Source organism: Zosterops lateralis (assembly GCF_965231275.1).
Source record: "Zosterops lateralis genome assembly, chromosome: 4".
Taxonomy (NCBI): domain Eukaryota; kingdom Metazoa; phylum Chordata; class Aves; order Passeriformes; family Zosteropidae; genus Zosterops; species Zosterops lateralis.
Window position 1 is genome coordinate 20,192,677 of NC_139765.1, and position 19,302 is coordinate 20,211,978.

Here is a 19,302-nt window from a genome sequence, read left to right on the forward strand (position 1 = left end):
TCAGGTTTCTACCTTTATTATGATGTATAGGACTCACTGTCAGAGGATACTAGACACTGTAATAAGAGCAAACTTTGATGAGGTATGGTTAGAAACTGCAGTTGCAGTTTAATGATAAAGTATCAATGGATTTGAGACCTTATTTTGTATGTTGTATTACAGACTTAGGGGTTTGTGGTGCTCAATGCTTTTCAGGAGCAAGGAACAATAGCTGTACTTGGGTATCTAATATGTGACCAATAGCACTGGATCTCACTTACAGCACTTATAGGGTGGAGGAACAAAAGCAATGAGAATGTTTTTGCCCTCTGTTCTCCAGCAGGATAAGGTAGCAATATCCCCTTACAAGAAGTTGGACAATCCAGTTCTTACAACTCGAGAAGTGTGTCCACCACAACTTTTCGAAGCTTTCTGTTGAGGCTGAGCTGTCTGAAGGAGTTCCTCTGAGTGTTCAGCAGAGTCAGGGCAGGTGTCACAGCAACAACAGTGGGTTCTGCTGGTCTGTTAATGATGCAGAGTGGTGGGAGGATTACAGATACCGCAGAGAGCCATAGCTGAAGTCTCCAGTTGCTCAGTTGTACTGCAGTGCAGCTAGGAGCACACACACACTGCCTAGCAGTTAATACCATCACTTAGAGATAGATAAGGCTTGTACCTGGTCATATCTGACTGAATCTAAGGGGTTTCTGGCAGTACACACAGACACCTCTATAATTAGAGCTGAAAAATAAAGCATTCCTGGAATGCAAGCAGGTTTATATTACATGGGAAGATGGCTTCTTATCTAGGGTAACAAATCTGGCTATAGAGATACTGAGGACCTAATTCAAATATGATATTCAGATCCTGGGGGAAAAAAAATCAAAGGAAATGAGTCTTTAGACTCTGTCTTCTGAACAATGAGAAAAAATTCCTTGCTTTTCTTCTTCTTACTGTTTAGTTTTCACACTCTTCTGGTTTAAAGCTGGTTTTGCGACATTGTACTGAGTCTAGAAGTTTCCCTGTGAGAAAAATACCTGACACATTCAGGAAATTTAGCTGGGTGAGTCTCAGAATAGTTTCTTAAGAGCAAGATGCTATATTTTATCAGGCTTATCAGGATCTATGGTAGGGAAGGGACTGAGCAGCAACAATATATAAATGGCAAATACTCTTTGGTTGGTACATGTGGTGTGGTTACTTATTTTACTACAGACTGCAGAAAGTTATCATTCATGAGTGCTGCTGTTCTGATCCCTGTGGAACTGATCATATCATTCTCTGAATAACACCTTTATTTCCTACATTAAAATTTTCAGAGCTATAAGAGCTATATTTTGCGGCGTCTGAAATCTCTCCCCTGGTTTTTTTTTTTTTTTTTTTTTTTTTTTTTTTTTTTTTTTCCCTTTTGGCAATTTTTCTCCATTTTCCTTCATAGTGGAGGAAAGATAAAATCCAAAACTGTAGTGTTTCTTTCCAAAGCAAAACCAGAAAATGGTATATTGACCCTTGTAAGCCATTTGCTATCCCTCCCTCCCTCCCTTCCCAAGGCCTAGATTGCATTCCTTTGTACACAGAGACAGAGTGTAAATAGAGAGAAAAAGGCTTGACATGCAGAAGCCAAAGAGTTAAACTCATCAGCCACTAACGGAAGGTAAAAATATAGTGATTTCCATGGGTGTCTCTTCTGTAGTGACACACAGACTCCCTGTCACCAACCCGAGTGTCTCCTCACACTTTGGTTGATTATCCCATTGTGTCCTGCATTACAGTATGAGCTTGTCTAGTTAAGGAACATGCCTTGCCTGTGTTGCACCCCATTAGCCCACCTCTGGGACTAAAACAAATGCTGTGTAAGCAGGATCATTTACAGAGAATGGCATTTCTGGCCTTTGATTATTTTAATTTTAACATTCCTGCTTCTTCTCATGATCGCAGGTTCAAAGTTTTCTTCTGCACTTTTGGCAAGGGATGCCTCCTCATATGCTGCCCGTACTGGGTTCTTCAAGTGTAGTGAATATAGTGGGAGTTTGTGACTCAATTCTGTACAAGGCAATTTCTGGAGTTTTGATGCCAACGGTACTACAAGCCTTACCTGACAGGTAACTGACTTCCTCTAGCTCTGCTGTCTTTGTTATATTTATTTTCTTCAAGAATGACACCAGTTCTCAGAGAGCTGCTTACTGCCACCCATTTTCTGACTTTAAATTGCAGTGTTATTTGAAAGGAGTTGATGAGCTTACATATTCCTGAAAAGATGTTCAGTTTTTAACAAGACTTGTATTATGAAAAAATTGTAGAATCGGGGGGTTTTATGTGATGAAGGATACCACCTTCTTCTTGGTTTCTTAAAGTTCAGCTAAACACAATCTAAATTCACTTTTCCAATCCATGTGGTAAATTTCAGCTGATCTCTTCCTACCTGGCGTTTATGTGAGTCCAAGAATTCTTGTTCATAGAGGTAAAGCAGGACAGAGATCAACAATCCACAGCAAAAAGTGTAATCACTGAGTGCAGTCAACATGTTTTCCCTTCTGATTTTACATGTATGCACATCAGGAAGCCATCTTTTTCTAAATAAAGGTGTCTTGTACACCTTTAATATTATTTGACCGATGTGTTCTTGAAATTGAGTAATTTGTTAAGAATATTGCTCTAGGAGTTTTTTTCTGGTGTTTTTACTGTTTAGGCCTTAAGATTTTAAAGTGTCTCTAATCGAGAAAAATGTTATCACAATGTTGCTCTGCTCTTACCTGCGTTTCATGACTGCTAAAGCAAAAGTATTTTACACAAGAAATCTGCTAGAAGCATGTTCTGTTCTTGATAAGACATGTACACTTTTACAAGCTTTGCCCCTCACCCCCCCAAATCTATTTCATTGGAAGGATTAAACAGAACAGCAGTCCTTTTCTCAAGCTGCTTAGTTCTTTCATAGCAAATAAGGAGAGACTTGAGTGTGAATATAGACTTTTGTAATGCATATAAAGGGCCAGATTGTGGCTATTAAGCCATAGCCTGCACTGGAGGGGGTGAAGAAGGGTCTCATTGCAATGGAAGCTCCTGAAGGAAATGTTGCTGACTCCGCCAGAATCCTCTGAGATACTTCCTGGGAACAAATTCTGACTATCCAGAAAAGGCACTTTTTAGTCAGCTCAGAAGTTGTCATCCATCCCCTGTTCTCTTTGGGTGTTTTTGTGGAGCAGAGCAGGCTGATGGCCATGTTTATTTTAGCACCTCTGCTGTCCATGCAGTGTGCTAGGAGTACAAACAGGAAAAGGGGTGAAAGGAGGAATTTCCTTGTATCTCTTCTCTCTCATTTGTGCATTTCTAGCATTGCTACAGGCAGTGCAGCATTGTCTGTTGGAACCAACTCTTAGGATCCTCTGCACAACACTCTGCAACTATTCCTGGGAACTGTCATTTTTTTACTGAGGGTTGCAATGGAAGGGCAGCTGGCTACTGAGTTTAACAGGAAATGATGGAACCATCAGGAAAGAGTAGCAAGAAAGAAGAGAGAAATTTCACTTGTCTGGGAAAGTTCCAATCCTGTGCGGGGCTAAGCAGGCAGGTCGTGCTCCACCTCTAGTTCCCCCACCTGTGTGGGCTTGGCCTTAAAATTCCTCCCCACCACCAACATCCCTCACTCTCTGGCTCTGGCCCGCAGCAGAGTTGGTTGTTGGCTCCATTTGAATATCCCATTATACATCTGTAAAAATGTGGACACAGCCGAGCTGAAATCCAAAGCTTGATTTATTGTCTTCTTTAAACAATATTTATAGAGAGTTGAAATGATTTTATTTAAAGTAAAAATACTGTTTGTAAGCATCAAAGCAAAGCTGTACAGAAATGTAAGGTTTTGAACATGGTGATAAATTTTGCTTTTTTGCAAAAGTTGTCAGAAGTTTCAGAAATTTTTCTTCACACCTACAGACTGAAATACGTTAGCAACTCTGCATAATAATGAGTTATAAATAAATGACTCATGGTCTTCACATGCCCACAGCTTTTATAGTACAATTCACAGAGTAAACATGATGTGATGTTGATTCCTTTTTTCAGTTTGACGCAGGTGATCCGAAAGTTTGCAAAGCAACTGGATGAGTGGCTGAAAGTAGCACTCCATGATTTACCAGAAAACCTACGAAATATCAAATTTGAGTGTATGTATTGCCCAATCTCTCTCCTGTTAAACTGGGATGGACAATGTTTATCAATTACAAATTAATTGGAAGTGAGACTGGTGTTCTTTTAGGAATTAAAACCTGTCATCATAGTAAATCTTGCATTCACTTAGAATCTCCAGTTGTTCACGAGAACCAATCTCATTTAGTGAAATGAGTCACCGTTCAAAATGAGAATTTCTTTTCCTTTCTTGTGGATTGTAATAAGAAATTAATTTTGTTGATAGTAAGCAAACATTAAGGATGATATTAGGCAAAGAGAATTATTAAACAAGCCTTTAGGCTAGCAGAATTTGAATACAGCTTGAGGCCCTTGCTCAAAGTGCCAGAGTTAGAAATGAAGGAGATCAAATTACCCTGTCACCACAGGAAAGGGCACTAGTCCTTTTCAGATGTGCTTTGTAGATGCCTGCAGTGCACATCACCTATTGATAAAGCCTGCTTTATTTCACAGCTCTCAATTCTTTGCCTTTCATGAGCACTAAATTCCACACCACAAAGTTAAAGGGGGAAAAAAACTAATTTAGGAGAAGGATTAACTATTTTGATCAGCGTGGAAAATTAGGTGTATGTTACTGAGAACAGTCAGAATGGAAGTTGGAACAACTAATTTCAGGGTGTTTTGAATTGTTTACTAATTTATTTTAAAAATTAAACAAAGTCTGAACTGAAAATATGCCTTACCACATCTTTTTTCAGTTCAAAAATATCGAGAATCTTCAACAGCAAAATCTTTGCCAATCTTAGAGGCAGACAGAAAGAGATGGACAATGCACTCTCTAGTCATCCTCAATCTATACTTTTTAACTGCCTTTATGTACAGTATGGAGGGAAAGCTCACTCTGTGACCACATCCAACATCTCTTTGGATAGATCTGAAAATCTGGTCCTTTTGACATAAGGAAAAATTTGTGTGCACCCTGCCTTTTACATGAGCCTTTGTTGCTTCTGCAGCTGTTTCCTCCTCATCAGAATTTATGATAGGGTACACAGCCAGTGGAGGTACTGACAGGAACTGCAAGGAACTGGAGGAACTGCAAGCTTTGGTGATTTTTGCAGTTCCCAAGTCACTGACTTCAGACAAAAACAAACTAACAAAACAAAACAAAACAAACAAACAAACAAAACCAAACCAAAACAAAAAAACCAACACAATACAAAATTTTAAAAGCTCATTTTCCAAGAATAGGAAATATCTTAATACAAGGTCCATATCACTTGCAAAGGGCTAAACTGGGAACAGAGGACTGGCAAGTACCTCCTGGACCATTTCAGCCCATAATGTATCAGTATGTCATGCAATTGCTTAAAAAAACTTTGATCAAATTCTACCTGAAACTGGATCAGAGTTTAGCCCTTACTAGTCCAGTCACAAGACTCCTCCAAAACTTGATTGCACAAAGATTTAGCAACTTTTTCTCATTTCCGCACATAATGTAGCTATTGCTATTTTATACACACTTATCCTTGCACCAATGTTTTTCATTCTATAAAATAGTTCTTTCTGTCCTCCAGTTCCTTTATGTAGCAAGAGAAAATTTGCTATGCTGAACAAGCAAAGATTTTCTATGGTCCTCTGTTTCTCTTGTCATCTCATTATTCACAGCATCTATAAATGATTGCTTGCAATATACCTCTGTAAAATTGATTGAGCATCCAGATTTAAGGGTTTAGGTCAAGGTTTAAATAAAGTTAGAACTGGGATAGTTGAGTACATTTTATGTAGTGACAATTTTGTATAGGAAACTGAATATAGTTTTTTATTGTTGCTCTTGTTTAATTTAATACTTTCTGAAGTAATTTTCCTTATTTAGCACCATATGTAAATATGTATCTCTTCTTTCCTGCAGTGTCCAGAAGATTCTCACAAATACTGCGGCGACAGACATCGCTAAATCATCTCTGCCAAGTAGGTATTTCAGTTACCCAAGTTTAATGAATGACATTATTACTGACTTTTCAAATAATTTTATGAATTGACTTCATTCAGAGGAAGAGATCACATTAGTAGTTTGTCTCCAGTATTTGTTGTGGCCACCTCTACAAAATCAAAAAATAATCACTGAAAAAAGCTTTTCCAGACAACTGACAACCCCTGATCATTAAATTCAGCAGAGTACTTTCACAAAACAAAATTATTATTTGATTTGAAGAGATGGTTAATTTCCAGGAAATAAAGGAGAGACATTCCATTGCTTTCATAGCAGTTTGTATTAGGCCAGTTGCAAAGCAAGAAAAATTTCTACATGCCCAACAATACATTCCAAGTCTAATTGTATATTATAAATCAAATGCAAATTAGTAAAAAGGAAAACAGCTGAACTGGGTTTTAAACCGATGTGTTCCTGTAACCATAGCAAGTGAATATAGAAGCTGCTCCAAAGTGTTTGATTTTCACCAGTTTACATCAGAATTACCTGTAAAAAGTCATGAAGCCAAATTCTGTATAGTATAAAAAGGGAGAAAATGTATCGATTGCATTAATATTTCATCCTTATGTTGGAGGGTATAGGTTTTTTTTTTCCCTGTCACCTGAAAGCTCCAGTTTTGGAAGGTGTATCCAAAACTCCAGGTTAACCCTTTGAGGGATGAAGCCCACAGAAAGAAGCTCTAGGGAAATAAAAAACCACTCCTGTGAGGAACTTTTGATAGGTTTCTTCCACCATTATTTTAGTGGTGGAGACAGAGATACCTGTGCTACCTTTCCCCAAATACTGTAGATCATCACTGAACTCTGGAGGTCCATAGTGATTCAGAGGACATCAAGATAAAGAAACCACAATCTTCTGCATCAAACCTGGGATCAAATCTCTTAAGTGAAGAACTCTTCAAGTGAAGGACTCTTCCCTTGGGGAAGCTGATAACCTTAGTGTTACCATCTCTGCTTAACTTACAGAGATCTATGTACATGACCATGGCCTTGTGTCACTTCTTTTACTCTCAGTCCATCCCCCCATTACCAACAGCAGATTCCCATCTCAACCAGCCAAGACATGGATCTGATGAAGAGACCAAGGAGCTTTAACCTTTTCATGTGGCTGAGGGAAGAATTAGAGTCTTTGTAGATTGGGAGAGGGGAGGGTGCAAACCTGACTGGGGTTGGTTTGTTTGGTATTGGTTTTTCTTGTTGCTTTTTTTTTTTTTTTGTTCTGAACTGAAGCTTAAAATGAAAACCAGCAGAACTGTTAGAAATTGAGGGGTCTAGCAATGGCAGCATCAGATTAGTGTTGCTCCTTAGGGTTTGTGGTGGATGCAATCAAAATACTTGCAGTTGATTAAAGTAGGCAAAATGACTGAAGAATTCTCTTGTTAGAGGACCCTGTAATATCCATAAGTCATCAAGCTGGTGGGTGGGGGTCCATGAGTAGAATCAACTTAGTTGAGGCCAGCTAAGGAAGCATAAAAGGGGATAAAGCCTATTTTTTAACCTAATAAAGCATGAACTAATGAATAGATTGGATTGGATTACAGGCATCAAGAACAGTGATCCACAGTGCAGACATCACATTTCAAATGCTGGAGGACTGGAGGAATGTGGATCTGAATAGCATTACCAAACAAACCCTCTATACTATGGAGGACTCACGGGAGGAACACAGAAAGCTCATCATACAATGTAAGAGCAGAATCTTCAAATAAAGCCAGGTGAACTTGGCTTCCTGCTGCAAACCAAGCTCAGAGAAAGTAGCCCTGGTTTTGCAGCCATGGGCTGGCTTGGAGGCTTAAGATGAATATAGAGACATTTACCAAATGTCAGGCAAAGCCTTGTCAAGGTCTTATGTTTGGGGCACAGATCTGGGCACCGTTCCTTGATGCCTTCCTTTCTTGTACCCAGAACAGCCAATGGCACAAAACTTGCACCCAAATTTAGGAGTATTTTTTTCACGAACCTGAGCAAACTAAATCTGAGTTAACCATTGGATGTGTGAAAGTCCAGTCTTTCCTGCTGTAGAATTGCAGGAGAATTGTCTTTTGAATGTGTGTGACACTTAAGTTGCTGTATATTTGAGTCCCTTTTAAACTTGTTTATTAAAAGGTCCTTTTTACACAGTACTTTCATGACCAAGAGCATTGGATGGGACAAGCTTTTACCCTGAACTTTTATGACTAAGTAGAAGTCCCATGTCTGACAAGCTCATTGGCTAATTTACCTTCTATCTAGTATAGTGAAAGGTATGGACTCGAAAGTGACTTTGGAGATACTGACAAATACAATTAAAGATTTTTTGCAAATGCAAAATATCCCTTCCCTCAACCAGCAAGTATTGCATAGTTATAAGTGCAAGTGTAACCCGAAGTACACTGAGTTTTGTTGTTCTGAGGCAACAGAGCTTTGTCCTTAACATCTGTCACATAACCTTACTTCCTGTGAATCCACCTGTTGTATTGTCATCTCTCTCCTGAGGAGGACCAGTCATCTTTTACCCAGAATCTGCTTGGACAGGGCACAATCTAGGAGACCACTTGTGGGAGCCCAGCAAGGGTAGGTTTGCTAGTGAGGTAACTCAGGGAGTGGCTGGGAAGACAAGCACCTTCATATGTACCCTAGACTCTACAAGGTTGACTTTGGCAGTCATCCCACTGTGTTAACACTTGAATTCTTCTGCTCAGTTCAGGGATGGGCCTTGCATTCTCTGCTACCTCTGTTTTCCAAGGAGAGGTTCTTGGTATTCTTTCCTCTTTCTTAACCCTTGATTCATTTCATGGCCCTCTTCCCTTTTGAGGAGATAGGAACTCGGCATGGCAGCAAAGGGGGTAGCATACAGTGACATTGAAGTCCAGAGGCTGAATGAATCCTTCTGTCATCTGTTATGTTTTCAAGACCTATCCAACATCCCACCATTGGTCAAAAAAGAGAGTTTTCAAAGATATACTCCCTAGTAGCAGCAACATTTTTGGCTGCCATCCAGAACATCCTTAATATTTAAGGAATCTTCTTGTGTATGTGCTATTAATGTGATAAAATCAAACAGATTTTTCCTGAATGCTGTTGGATTTGTGCAAGTTTTTCCATATTTTAGGCCTATATAGTCCAATAAGCAGCTAGTCAGAAATGGTAAGCTAATAGCTCATGAGATATGATGCCAATGAAGTGTTCAGATATGTACAGAGAATATTCTAGAACCTAGATTTTTCCAGTCTTTGATATTTATTCTACTTGACCAAAGATTTTTTCACTCTGACTCGTATAACTTATATGGCATCGATTAAAGGCCTGTTTTCATACTCTTGCTACTAATAATCAAAGAAGTACAATTCCACAATTCTACTATAACTAGAGAAAAAAACCAAGTTTATAAGCCTATAAACAAACTTAGAGAGAAACAGAAAAATCACTGGGTGTAAGAGAGCCTCTTCCCTGTTCTGCTGCACTACCTATCTCTGACATGATTTCTGCTTTATTCCCTCATTCTCAGATCGTGTTGAGGTATTTTTAACAATCACTAAAGGCTAAACATCTAATTTTCTCAAATAGGTCGTTGTACACAGTTGCATTGCTCCAGCAGCAAAGCAGGCAACTGATTTGTTTTTCTGCTCTTGCTCCCCTCTTTGCACAGCATATGAATTACTTCATCTGTTGTATCAGGCAGTTTTTGTCCAGCCAAATACTCAGGTAAGGAGACAACATTTAGATTTCTCTGTGATCCTGCTCTGAATAAAGGGAAGTTGCCCATTCAATAAAAGAATGAAAGAAGATAAGAGTGGCCCAAACATCATTTCCCTTCCAACTCCCAGTTAAACAAAGTTGTAGTCAGGTGTTTAGCAAATGCATTCCTGCTCATCCTCCTGATCTAACAGAATCAGGGAGGCTGTTCTTTGCATTATTTTTGGATAGCCTCTCTGGCTCATTTCCCTTGCTATCGTCTCTCTGCTTTGCCTCCTCCACCCCCTTCACTATCTTTCCTATGGAGAGAAATTCCTCCTGTTATTTATAATTAGTTATAAATGGAATTAGAATCATCCTGTAACACAGCAGGTAGAAAGTATCTCTCTTCTTGACCTACTAGGCCTTTTATCTTAGCTAAGTTGAAGAATAGTTTGTTGAGGTGTCAAAGCATGTGATTCTTTGTCTTCCAGCCATTGGTTCTCGTATATAAACGAGACTTGAAGTTTTAAGAGCTGCAGTTGAAAGACTTGTTTTAACTATTTTTACTAAAATATTAACATGTGTACTTGGAAAATATCAAAAAATATACAGGTTCCTTTTTGCAACTCTTGTTGATAATAAGTAGAGTATTTCTGCACTGATAGCAATTTGTTTTAAAAAAGGAGAAGTTTATGGACATTGTTTGTGTGTGTGTGCCTGGCATTGCAAATAGATGATTTGCAGCAGTTAAATCATGTTTTTGAAACTAAAGCATTATACAGATGACTGCCCTATCAACAATACTCATTCACTTGGTGCCTAGAAGATTCTTTATGCATTTCTAAATCAATTTCATGCATGACATTTTTTCATCACCGGGGTCAAGGCCTAGTTTCTCACTCATCATAGAGAACACCATAAGCATTTCACTTCAGGGCACACCAGGCAACTTAAATAAAAACACTAATTTTAAAAAATAGGTTCTGATTGGTTCACATTAAAATAACACTTCAAATGACTGCATCACTTTCAGTAGAAACAAAATAAGAGACCCAACAAACTTTTTGGGTCAGCACCAAGAAAGATGCATTTGTTTCAGTTAAGCAATCTACTCTAAAAAACCACAGTAAACTCGTGATTCTTTTGGTAGCCTTTTGTGATCTGTTTTTCTTTTGTTTGAAACAGAATCCAGGTTCTAAAGTGGGCTTCTTTGTTTGTTTGTTTTGTGTGCCAGTGTATCAGGAGTTTGATCACCTTTTGGAGGAGCAGTCCCCCATTGAGTCGTACATCGAGTGGCTGGATTCCATGGTGGACAGATGCGTTGTAAAGGTTGGTAAAGAGGACTGAGTCACTGACGTGCATTATGAGCTCTATTCAGATAATACATTTTTAGAAAAAATAAAAGCAATTGCTACAACAACAACAACAAAAAAAATGGAGTTGGTAATGAGCAGGACTAAAGCAGTAGTGGGCCAAATCTCACCAGTTTTCATGGAGAACTGCTTGCATTCAGGATTTTGCTTTATTCTGCTCTTTTTATTTTATTCCAAAAGACGGTATTCAAAAATGAACAAAGTTGAGCTTTCCAATCAAATCAATATTTTGGGGATATGGAGAGATGAATTCCGAGTCATCCTAATAGTATAGTGCAAACAAAAACATAATCTGGCCTTTTAAGATTTTAATGAAAAGGATATTTATGCTAGCTAATTCATTTATATACAGTCAAATGTAAGGATGAAAGTCTACATTACCATTCAGTCAAGGACACAATTTACATTCCTTTTGAGCTGATATGGAATACTAAGGACTTGTGTTTTATTTTAAGTGAATGCAGAAACCTACTAACAAAGCTTTAAAATGCATTTTCAAAAGCGATCCAGCATCACCATAATTTTACATTGATTATGAAAATACATGACTATTTTAACTTCTGTTACTTTTTTGTATTAGGAGGTTCTGCTGGAATTTCTCCTCCGCATTCTAGTTGTTAGAGCTCAGAAGTAAAACCAAAACAAACCAAAATATGCTACCTCTCTCTCTGCTGCGAGATAGCCATATAGAAAACAGATAATTCTCCAGATTACTTGAAATACTTTGATTGTTTTGGGGAACTTCTCTTTTAGCCAGTGGAATGCAATTTGAAATTCAGGCCAGAGCCTTTAATTTTAATGAACAACTTGACATGAATTTTAATAGCCGATTGAGTGAATCTAATCCTCTGACTCACACGTGGCTATAATAAATGCATTTTTGAAGAATAAATGACTTTTTAATGACTAAAGTGTGCTTTTTGGAAAGTATTTTTCGTAGTAAAATGACTAAGTGAATTTACAAAAATAAAAACTGGAAGGAACAAAAAACTTTATATTCCGTATTAATCCTCATTTGAAATTGTAATACAAATTTGCAGTATAGATCAAACATTATTGATTATAAACTGATTTCTTGATTAGGAAGCAAGAAGGAACACGTTAGTAATTAGACTAAGGTGAAGATCAGAGCAATTTTTTTGCAGTCTTTTTATCATGTATGAAGGAGATCCAGTCTTGAATAATACCTTATAGTTTCCTCTTTCTGAAGGTGGCCCATGGTTATAACGTGGTTTTCTGTCTAAGGCCATTTTAAGTTTTCTAATTTGTAGTGTATAGTTTAATGTGAAGATGGCAGTAAGTAGTTTTTCAGTATAAAAAGAGAAGGTGGATATATGCATCATTCAGCTGTGTTGCTGGTAGAAATAAAAAGTTTCTCCATGTCAGACACATCTGTCTTCTTGCAGGTAGCTGCCAAGAGACAAGGCTTTTTGAAGAAAGTAGCTCAGCAGTTTCTCCTGATGTGGTCCTGTTTTGGCACTCGAGTGATTCGGGACATGACTTTGCACAGTGCACCCAGCTTTGGTATTTGGATTTTGTTGTAATAATTGCATGCCACGGTCAAGAAAATCTGTGTCCTAGCTTGTAATGGACATTTTAAGTGAAAAAATAACCAGTTTTCACATGTCCAGTGCTCTGTTAAAAAATAGGTTGGGGCTATTGACATTTGGAAATAACACTCAGGCAGATGTCTGTCTGCAAGATGCAGCCAAGGGAGATGAAAACATTGCTACTTCCTTCTGTTTGCATTTAGGAGTTGCAGCTCAGGGCAGCTGAAGGAGTCCATTACAGGAGCATTACCTAATGCATTTCAGTACAAAGTGAGCCTGCTTACCCAAACCGCTCTGGCCATGAGTTGAGCCAAGAGAGATGACTTTGTGCTGAAGTGGTTTAAAAGCTCTCCAGTGAAACACTTTGCCAGCTCTCCTCTTAAAGGACATAGTATTTAAAACTGGTCTTTGCAAAGTGAGTGTGTTCCTATAACCTGGAGAAAGTCTCTTCCATTTCTTAAGAAGTCAGTCAGGATGAAAAAAATTTTTTACTTTTTAAATGAAAAATCATGTTGCTTTTCCACACTGTTTGAAAGGGGACTTTGTCCTCAGATACAAGAAGTTCAGATTAAAATCAGTTAAAAGCAAGAATGACTCGACTGGTGTGCAGTGAGTATGAACATTCAGTCACTTGGGACCAGACTTTTCATGGGGGATGCTTTTAATAAATGCACATTTGTCTGAATATGTTTCTAGAAAGCTCAGTAAAGAATGGTTTTATACAGGTATTGCATTGAATAACTGCAAGGTTTTCTGCAGGTTGAGCTTTGATGTCCTTTATGCTTTTATAACCATCTAATAGCATAAATTTGGATACTATCAGTGAGATATAATATAATATTTTCATTTTTAAAAATATATTTATAATACATATAATAGTTATTTATATAACATGTTTATATTTTAATCTGAAACTACTTTCATTTCCATTGTAAAAGAGTTTTCCAAACAGGTGTTAATGACATCAGGACAGTGAGTTTCCCGAAGGTGATTACAATTTTCAGCAAAAAACACAAGCCTGCTCAGGAGCAATGCTAGTGGAGGCAGGAGGAGCCCTGTAGTTTTGAGTATCAAAACCATATCCTTATCCTATCAGGCAGCAGCCTGGGTTGTCCCTACCCAAGTGTCATAAATTTTATTTCGCCATAGGACACAAATTTATAATAATCTACATTAATGATGCTATTCTTTCGCTGCAACGCCATTTGACATATTGTTCATGAATTAGAGTTGAGCAAGTTCCAAAAGAATAACCCCTGGATGTAAAAAGCTCAGAGCTAGATGGCAGAAACTTTTCTGCATTTATTTTATACAGTTCTTTCTAGCTTTTCAGAATTATATATCCATTAGGTGAGTTCTATGGAGAGAAACAAAGACTGATTTACTGTTCTAAATATTTACATATATATACCTTTGTTCTTAACTTAGATAAAAAGTTTTGTATTTTTACTGCACTGGGAACTGTTTCAGTGGGCCAATTTTTAATTTTTTTTTCCACCTCAAACAATATGTAGACTCAGATGCACACAGTGTAATTTTTTAAAAGTGAAAATAATGTGTTAGATGATGGGATTTTTACTATGTACGGGACAGTAGATTTTTACTTTTGAAACAGATTATTCCAGATCTGATTGAAGGAGGTTGTAATACCTGGCACTGGAATGACCGGCACAAAGATTTGATCTGAAAAGCTTTTAAGCATGGTGACATGCAGGTTAAAACAATCTCTGGCAGAAAAAAAGAGCTGCTCTCTCTCCCTCTCTCTTTTTCTCTCTGCCTGCCTCCCTCCCTGCCTCCCTCTTTCCTGCTTATGCATATCAAAGGCACAGTTAGTGGCAATATTTGGGTTATGCACCCAGTGTATAAAGTAACTAATTAGTAATAGAAACTCCCTTATTTTCTCCAGATTTGGAAATCTCACTGTTTTTTACTTACACATAGTTCTGTATCTCTTAATAGATGCTGATACTTACTGTGCCTTAGCTGGGCATTGCCATGATTTCTGTTAACCCCTGAAAATTAGAGCCAAATGCTATTTAGTGTTGTAACTACAGTCTCTTGAATGACTTCTTACCTTTTCCTAAAGAAGTGATTGATTTGCTGCCTACAACTGGATCCATTTCTGCACTTAAATATAGACTTTAAAGAACCCAACAGTTTCATGCGAGAAACAGTAGGCTGCAAACACAGAATAAATTATGGTTCATTGTGCTGAATAGCCATTCGCTGTGAGGCTGAAATGCATGCCCTGATATCAGTTTCACTCTGTAGCTTACATTTCATTTGACTTATTTAAAAATATAAAAATATTGCATTCATTGCATTCAGTAGCAAATCCTTGTTTATTGGGTGTTTTTCACGCAAATTCTGGGCTCAAAAACTCTATGCAGAGCTTAAAAATAGACAGTGGGAGAAATAATTGGAGAGGAAGAGAGAAATTCAAAAGAGTGACAAGGGCACTGGAGTGTTTTTAAATGCTGCATTCAGTATTGCAAACCCCAAGTCTTCAAAATGAAGTGTTAGACCCCCAAAAACAAAGACATTTTTTAAAATAGCAGATCTTGGGTTCTTCTTGTTTCCTTGCTAGCATTACAGTGTTTAGAGTTTGCACTTCCAAATATTTTTATGAAACGACAAGCAACTTGCCTTTTTTATTAACGAATGCTGAGTAAGGAGTTTGATAAAAAAATAGTAAATACCCTGAGCTTTATACCACTACATGAAGTTTTGCCAGCATTTTGGCTTGTTTTTCTTACCTTGAAGTTACTTATCAGTAGTAACTGCACTAGGGTAAATAGAAACTTCCCACTGAAAAACTGTAGTCAGGAGAAGAGTCAGTATTTTGTGGAGATTCTTGAAAATCTAGGTTTCCACTGGGGAAATCCCAGGTCACCTAACAAGATGCTCAGCTGTGTCTGCTGTCTTTATTGCACTGCTAAATCAAATAGGACTTTATTTAGCAAGACTTTGAGCCCAATGGATTTTTAAAAACAAGTTCTCTGCAGTAGTTAAATGAAGATCCCCACTTTTACCCTGGAAAGTCTGAGTAAACCTGTTACCATTTTGATCTGCTAAGTCACATGAAATAAATGGAGAACTGGATGCTTTGGGTTCACCAGCAGCCAGAGATTTCCTCCTCACAGCAAAGGTGTTGCAGTCTGCTTGTGTCTTGTTTCTGTGCTGCCTTGCCCAAGAGCACAGAGGCTCACGTTCACCTCCCAGAGTGTATGTGCCCAGCTCATATCAGTGACAACAAAACCATGCAGGCATGGAGGGAGAGAATGAAACACAAAGACCATCGGGGTCACAAAGAAAAAGAATGTGCTCAGAGTCACTCTGAAAGCTGAACTGCCAGCTAGAATTGAATAAGGGTATTGGGTCTTTCAAACCACTTTTGCCCTACAGCAGCATGTTTGAGTACAGAAGTTGGAGTAGGGGTAGTTATGCTTCATTGTGGTAAAAGCTAATATCTCAAGATAACTGGTTTGAAGAAACCAATCTGTATGAAATTTAATTGAATTTGAAACTTGTTTGATCTTTTGCCCATGAAAGTATTTCTCCTCAAATGCAATAAAGGAATTTCCAAAGGAATACCTTTACATGAGTTAATTTTTTTGGGGGGGTTGTCTGGCAGTAGTTGTTTCTGTCTCAGATGATGACTTTTCTCTGATTTAAGCTAGCTGCTGGATGAGCTGTTATTTTAACCTCACTATACTTGTACTTGTCAGACTTACTTAGTGATTTAAATGAACATCTGTTAAATACTCTGTGCAAGTCTAAATGAACAAAGGAGCTTTAAAAAACCAAACCCATGGTATGATAAAGTCCTGTCTGGAGCTATTACAGGTACTTGATGTCAAGGAGTCTATTGCATAAATTGAACAAAATCCACCTTGATACATGTCAGTGTTCCCCTGCAGATGGGTGTTAGTCCTTTCAGGAGGGCATGGCACAATGTCTCAGCTCTGATGTTTTGCTCTTCTTACTTTCCCCCACGCCCCGCCAAATGCATCTGTGGTCTCTTCTTACATGTGTTTTGTTGTTTTTTTTTTCTTGTAATTTGTGATCTAGGGCAAACATTTCTTCACCATCCCTGATATGTATTCTTTATAAATTATGGGAAACAACTCACTTCCTTTCTGTGCAGGTAGTTCAGAAAATTCATACCAGGACATGTCACAAAGACACCAATTTGAGATTCTACTTCTGACAGAAAATGATACATCCTTTAGACAATAGGAAATAATTCTAGTGTAGTGCAATTGTCAAAACTGACATTCTGTGCTAATATAGGAGAAGAAGAAACCTTCAAGTTCTAGCTCCCAGCTAGGTAGTCTTCTTGCACCCTAAACCACAACTGGTTGTAGAACCCCATATAAATCCAAGAATGAACAGTTTGCTACCCCCTATTTTTACTTTGACCTCTCTTATCTAGAGTAAGAGCAATATTTCAGTACATGGAGGCAGTTTTATTCAGGGCTATTTGTGCTGAGTACCATAATAATTGGTTTAATGAGTGTATTGAGACAATCAATGGCTTTTTTGTTTGTTCATTTTATTGCCAGGGTCTTTTCACCTTATTCACTTGATGTTCGATGACTATGTATTGTACCTGCTAGAATCACTCCATTGTCAGGAGAAAGCTAATGAGTTAATGAGGGCAATGAAGGGAGAAGGAAGCACAGGTGAGTCTGTTCTTTTATTCATTAGTTATTGTTTTGTTCCACTGGTTTCTCTATTTTTTATATAAGGACATATCTTTATCCTCATCTAACCTGCCGAGGTTTATCTGGGAGCAAAGTAGTTTTCACTTCCATCATGATGTGAAATAAAACACTTGGGAGGCATCCCTGTTAATACATTCTGAAAGAGAACTGCCTGCTTCACAATGTCACTCTGGATGTCTGAAACCCCATTCCTAAACACTCACTTGGTGTTTCAGTAAGGAATTTTTTTACTGAACCTTTTATCTCAGTTAATCTTTCTAAGCCACCATTGAATTTCAGTGGTCTAGGTGTTAATGATTTCACTGATATCAGTGGATTTCTACCAGTCTAAATAAGAGGAAGAGATGGCAGGAATGAGAAAAGACAAATAGCAAAGCTGTTGTTTCTGGTACACTTATGTTCTGAGTGCCTGTACAGAAGGAGATACTGAGTCCTGCTCCACTCCACACTGCCTTGCCAGAAAGGAAGCAAGCAGAGATTGCCTTTAGTTTTTCTATTCCGGGCAACCCCTTGTAATGAGAGGTCCTCACTTACCTTTCTTACTTGCATCTCCCATTAATTTTGGCAAATTAAACGTCTCTGTCACCTTTGAAAGTTTCATTCTCCATTTTAGCTGTGGCTTAATTTGTCATCCTGTAGATTTATGGGAAGAAAACCATTTCAGTGATTAGGGTTCTTAGTGTCTTCTGTATAGTGAAAGACTTGAATTTAATTCATTGTCCTGCCATAGCCTCTTGGATTTTTGATGAACAAGTTGCTTATTCTTGCATATTTTTCACATACCTTTAGCAGCTAAAGCTATCCAGAATATCCTCCTTTTTTAGTCAATAAAGAAAGAATACCATGGCCCAGAGACACAGGAATGCTCCTGGAGACGCCTGTTTCTTCCTAGAAGGTGTAGGAATGCCTAACTCAGACTGGACTTCTAATTTTAGAAACGTAATAGTACATTATAGGAGTATTACACAAGCTGTCCATGCACCAGTTTCCTGCCTATGCAACAGGGAAAATAGCACTTTCTTTTAAGAGGTCTTCTGCAGGTACACTGAAGGTTGTAATGGTGAATGCTATAGTACTTCTTTCAAAGATTTGTGGTTTCTGCTCTGTATTTCTTGAAGTACACTGTACAAAACCTAACTGCTTACATTATTTTTTTAAAGTTTCTCGGTGTTCCTTGACTCTACCTTTAGCTGTGTTTGATGGTTTTTCTCTCATTCTGCAGCAGAAATACCAGAAGAAATTATTCTGAGTGAACCAGCTGCTCCAACTCTCTCCCCAGCGCCGTTCTCCCCAGCTAAATCTGCCACCTCTGTGGAAGTGCCCTCTGCCCCTTCACCCATCAACAACCAGTCCACAGAGTATGGTGGCATAACAGCTACTACAGGTAGGTTGGCAGATAAATCTGCTTGGAGGTGGCTTTTGCACTTGATCTCCTAAAATTGAGCCTCAGAACATGATGTACTGGCTTGCAAGATATGAGAAGGCTTTCCAAGCCAGAAATCTGTTCTTACTGTATCCACACATGATATACAGTCTACCAGGACAAAGATCTGATGTTTGGATGTTTTATATGCCTGAAGGAAGTGTGTCAAGTATTTCAAGTTTAGTGAGGTTTGCAAAATCCCAGATAACTAGTGGTTCAGGAATTCCTAGCTGGTAAAGTGGGGGATTGGTATCTTTCAACATATTTAACACCCAAATATGTTTAAATAGCTGTGCAAGTTTCTGTTGGGAATCTTTTACACATTGCGGATAACTTTCATCAATGTTAGAGATTAGGAATTACATGTTTGAAGCCTATTTTCAGTGTTATACTCTATTACAGAAACTGATAAGGTTGTTGTATTTTGGTGGGCCCACAAATTTAAAAAGTCTGCACTTAAACTTGTGGGTAAGATTGACAGA

General features: G+C 38.1%; 1 protein-coding gene and 1 long non-coding RNA gene across 3 annotated transcripts in view; one reads left to right on the plus strand and one right to left on the minus strand.

Annotated features, from left to right (window-relative positions):
- LOC310908484 overlaps positions 1-19,302 on the minus strand; it is a 311,975-nt gene that overhangs the window by 112,177 nt on the left and 180,496 nt on the right. The window lies entirely within an intron of this gene.
- The window catches only part of RFX4 (regulatory factor X4), a gene marked incomplete at both ends in the record, with an annotated part of 91,590 nt that overhangs the window by 49,212 nt on the left and 23,076 nt on the right, over positions 1-19,302 (plus strand). For both annotated transcript variants that reach the window (XM_083859101.1, XM_083859100.1), the window contains 9 exons: positions 5-82; positions 1,918-2,081; positions 4,039-4,139; positions 6,011-6,069; positions 7,632-7,776; positions 10,982-11,080; positions 12,531-12,644; positions 17,236-17,355; positions 18,620-18,781. In XM_083859101.1, coding sequence (XP_083715227.1) covers positions 5-82; positions 1,918-2,081; positions 4,039-4,139; positions 6,011-6,069; positions 7,632-7,776; positions 10,982-11,080; positions 12,531-12,644; positions 17,236-17,355; positions 18,620-18,781 — 1,042 coding nt within the window. The remainder of the gene's footprint in view (positions 1-4; positions 83-1,917; positions 2,082-4,038; positions 4,140-6,010; positions 6,070-7,631; positions 7,777-10,981; positions 11,081-12,530; positions 12,645-17,235; positions 17,356-18,619; positions 18,782-19,302) is intronic.